We start from the raw sequence: 4,608 nt of genomic DNA on the forward strand, positions 1-4,608 counted from the left end.
ATGATTTTACACAACTGAGGAATGAAAGCGTAGCTGTGACTCTGGCTAAGCCACCAGCCAACAGAGCAGCCACCCTGCATCCTCCACAGCAGGGTACACTCAAACACAAATCTTTTGCCTGCATAGAGAAAGGAATGAGAATCTTGAACGTGAGTGACTGCAGCCATCTTCCTCTGTCTCTTCTCACCACCTTCGTAATCCCAGCCCTTTATAAGTCCTCTGCAACCACTCCATACCCTGGCAAAGGCCAAGTTTCCCAGGCATTGCTAAGAAACTGAAAGCAGGGCTGAAAGGCACTGGTTCGCTGAGGCAGCTGGTGTTCTGCCTCTGCCCCGGACAGTACATGCAGATCTTGACTGAACGCAAACAGGAGATGAAATTCAAGGGATGCCTTCCTTAGGAAAAAACCAAAACCTTCACCCTCTATTTAGGTAAATATGTGAGAACTCGTATGAAAACCAGACATTCAGTTAGAAGAACCACTACCAAGAGCCAACACAGTTGAAAAATGGTTAATTTCTTTTCGGCTTTTATAACCCATAATTAATTACAAATGTAAGATAGAGCCCGCATCAGCAAGCTCTAACTGGACAGTCTCAGATTGTTTCAATACAGTGAGTGCTAGAGACAAGTTACAGAATTAGCTGAAGGTTGTGGCACGACTGCAGGCATGTCACAGCACGGGCACTTGTGAGCACAAAGCCAAAAACATCTTCAAAGGAAGAGGAGACCGTGGGTCTCATGATGGATAAACAGGAGGGGGAGGATTTGTAAATAGATCCCTTGCCTAGGAAAGACTGAAACAAGTCTAGTCAAGACAAAATGAACCAGGGCAGCAGAACCATTAGAAACTCCAACTCAACCACTCTGAGTTGAGAAAAAACATGGCTACAGCCACCTGTATTTTAAGTCTATTTCTGTTTCTTCAGGTTTGGTCTTTTTCTTGGCTGCTTCTTTGTTCTCGGCACACCATTCCTAGTACTGGCAGGGGGCAGTTTGAGAGTTATTTCATTGTCCTCCGCATCACCATCTGCCTGAGCAGCTCTCCGGCGCTCAAGCACTGTTGGAGTACAGACTGGAGTAGGATCCTGAAGAGACCAAAAAAACATAATTCAATGCAAAGCCAGAGAAAGTCACCACGAGGCACCTCAGTCCAGCTCTCCTTCACAACTTCCACATTAGGAAAAATAGTTTTCCTTTTATAAGCAGCTATTTTTGCAGGTATTATTTCTTCATACAGAAGCATCAACATCAAAAAGTATACGTGAAAGGCAAATTACAGTAATTCACATCTTCTAACATGTCAATTTGAACATTTGCTTTCTAAACTTTGTATTTCATGACTCAAAGCACCAAGAAGAAAAGAATCAGGGAAAAAAAATAACCAACCAACCAAACCACATTCAAGCCCACAGCAGAGCCGAAACATCCCAGTTTCATTACCTCAGTAAATTCTCAGAACTCAGTTGACTGAATGTAGGAGTTACACTGTTGTACTCACAACCAGCCCTGTCCCAATTACCACAAGTAAATCCAGCAACATTAAAAAAAACCAATACAAAGCCAAATTCACAACAGTGATGAAACAAAACAGAAATGGCAATACTTTACAGGCAGTTTAGACAGCCAGTATCCCAAATCTCAGTTCTGACGACCTCAGTTTTCATCTTACTGCTACCTTTAGCTGTCATTAGTTTTCAAAATGCTGGAATACCATGCCTGGAGAGCACAAGGGAGGAGGGACAGTGCAACACGCAAACGGGGACTGACAGCACTACACTGTGTTAATGGTTCAACTTCCTTTTGGTCAAAACAGGGTCATACTATAACATGGCACAGACCAACAGAAGGATGCCAGCAAAGAGAGATTTTGTACCAGTTCAAAGCACAGACATAGGGGGTGTATGAGTGACTGTCATCAGCACCCTGTGTTTCTCCAGCCTCAAGTCAGTGCTGAATAGCAGGTGCCTGGACACATCTTGGGACAAGCACTGCTAGTTACAACATGCTGAGCAGAAGCCTTTGCTGCTAAACACTCCCTCTGGAGAAAGAATTGAGAAGATCCAACCACCCTCCCCAATTCAAGAGTGTTAATGCACCTAGAAGGAGCTACTTTTGACCAAAAAATCTCTCAAGCAAACAATGTCAAGGTTTTCAGGTGTTGAAATTAAGACAAAGATACCAGCTGCAGACATAAAACATTTGCCCCAGCATGAATGGTGGAGCATGATGCTGGGCACCACCAGGACTGTTGGGTCTTACCTGGCTGCTCAAAGAAAGGTCCACTTCCGATTTCTTGGATGTTTTAACTTTCTTTCTCTTTATGGAAAGCTCCTGTACAGCCTAGGAAGCAAGACACATCAGGTGTAGATCACTACAAACTTCCTTGTGTGAAGATGCAAACAGTCACTTAATGGTCTATGGGCTTCGTAACTACAAATTTGCTACAGCAATTAGGTTTCAATTAATAAAATGATTGACAGTGCTGCAGAGATGACCTGGTTTAAACAAAACCACCCAAACAACATAAGAAAAGCTGCTAATATGCATTTTAAAAAATACTATGTTAACAGCCTAGCTTACAGCGGAAGTACCTCACCCAAGCACTCTGCAAACCAGCACTATGCCTGGTTGGGGTAGGCAGGGTCTGGGGATGGACCTACTATCAAATGCCAACACTGCCAAAGCCTCCCACACTGTCACTCTTCTGTGATTTGCAGTCAAACAGTAAAATCACAGAACACCCAACCCCTTGTATTACCCACACACAGGGTACAACCCCGTAACAGCACTACAGTACTTCCCAGCACCTTACAAGAACATCTCTTCCAGACGTTACAAGAAGGTCTCCCTGATGCTCCAGCCCTTTTACCAGTTCCACACAAAACACGTGGGTTTTTTGTACTGAGCACAGCAAACATGTTGTGCATAGAACACTCACTGAAACTATGCCCGACTTACAAATCCTGGGAAGTCGTAATCAATGCCCTTTTCAGCCAGTCTCTTCCGTAAGAGTTTCTCCTTCCGCAGCAGCCGCTTTGTCATCTTCGCCTTCTGAACAAGTGATCGTATCCTATTGTACCGCCTGACTGCAGGCTGGGATGGCTTCCGGAATATCTTGTTGCTGTTTTTGAAGAGGTCTTCATGGACCCTTTCAGGAGCTATGAACTGACCTGTACCAAGAACATGACATCAGGTTAGAGCAGAGCTACCCTGCTCACCACAGGTACCCACATAACATCATCCTCGTCATAACATCATCCACTCCTACTGCAGAGCACTGGTACCATGTTTTGTGAATCAGAATATGGAAAGTAACTGAATACCCATTAGCAAGAGAACTGGGGATGGACGGATGGAAAAAGCACTTTTTCAATTTCACCCAGGAAACAGACAGAGACTTGTTTTTCAGAAGCTGATACATATATATCTCATAATCCTCTCCAAAGCAAGTGTTACTGTCACCATGTCTGAGAAACTCCCAAATTTCATTAATCTTTTAATTAAAAAAAAAAAAAAAAGCCCGTGTTCTATACACATGCAGAGAAAGAAGAAAAGCTCAGCCCTACAGAAATCACCTTACACTTCAGCTTGTACTTACACTTCAGCAGTCTTTCAGAAAACAAGTAGTTGTTCATTGTGTCTGCAACAATCTTGGCCACGTCGTCAGATTCAAACTCTATAAATGCATAGCCTTTGCTATTCCCAGTCTGTGAGCAATGACACAAAGAAATCTGAGACGATGTTTTAATAACTGAAGAACTGTCACAGCCCATTCTCAGCTGAACACAAGTAACTTCAGAAAGTTGCAAGGACACCCTCCACTAGACTGGGTTGCTCAAAGCCACGGCCAACCTGTCCCTGAGCACTGCCAGGGATGAGGCATCCACAGCTTCTCTGGGCAACCTGTGCCTGTGCCTCAGCACCCTCATAGTAAAGAACATCTTCCTTATATCTAGTCCAAATCTACCTTCTTCCACTTTAAAGCACCAGATTTAGTCCTAAATTGGCATATGCATATGAAACAGACTGCTCATCAATACCTGTTTGTTTACAAAATATCTACCCTGCATCGCTGCTGTTCTGTGCTTGTCACCGAGTCCCCTAGCAATATTATGATGCGATGATAAAGCCAGAAATTAGAAGTTAAACTTACTGAGCACAAACCAACAAGAAAGCTAAATCGGAGTCTTTCCCATCACATTTCACGCTGCAGCTTGAACTGGTGTATTCCAGCACCACTTCTCACGCAAGTGCATTTACTCACAGAAAAAACGGGACTACGTCAAGTGCCGCTAAACCTGCGTGTCCGCAGCTCAGACACAGCGAACGCCGCACACGCCACCAGCCCGGGTCTCGTTTCGGAACCGTTAACCCCCGGACGAGCAACCGAGCGCGGAGCCCCCCTCTGCCCGCTCATGGAACTGCAGCGGCGATGCCCGGCGGCCCGTGCGAGGCAGAGCTCCCGGAGGCGCCTTACCTTCTTGCTCCGGGAGAGGCGGAGCCGCGTCACCGTCCCGAACTGCTCGAAGTACTGGTACAACTGCGGCTCGCAGAGCCCCCGCGGGAGGTGCCCAACGTACACCACGCCCGGGGTCAGCTCCTCCT

At 45.4% G+C, this 4,608-nt stretch overlaps 1 protein-coding gene across 1 annotated transcript; it reads right to left on the reverse strand.

Moving 5' to 3' along the window:
• Positions 1 to 911: 911 nt before the first annotated feature.
• Positions 912 to 4,603, reverse strand: NIFK (nucleolar protein interacting with the FHA domain of MKI67; the record flags this gene model as incomplete). Its single annotated transcript, XM_010019090.1, has 5 exons — positions 912 to 1,088; positions 2,263 to 2,343; positions 2,962 to 3,173; positions 3,602 to 3,710; positions 4,481 to 4,603. Coding segments are annotated over 5 exons (702 nt in total), but the record flags the coding sequence as incomplete, so codon positions are not given.
• Positions 4,604 to 4,608: the final 5 nt, after the last annotated feature.

The sequence above is a fragment of the Nestor notabilis genome, unplaced genomic scaffold (genome assembly GCF_000696875.1).
Source record: "Nestor notabilis isolate BGI_N333 unplaced genomic scaffold, ASM69687v1 scaffold17687, whole genome shotgun sequence".
Taxonomy (NCBI): domain Eukaryota; kingdom Metazoa; phylum Chordata; class Aves; order Psittaciformes; family Psittacidae; genus Nestor; species Nestor notabilis.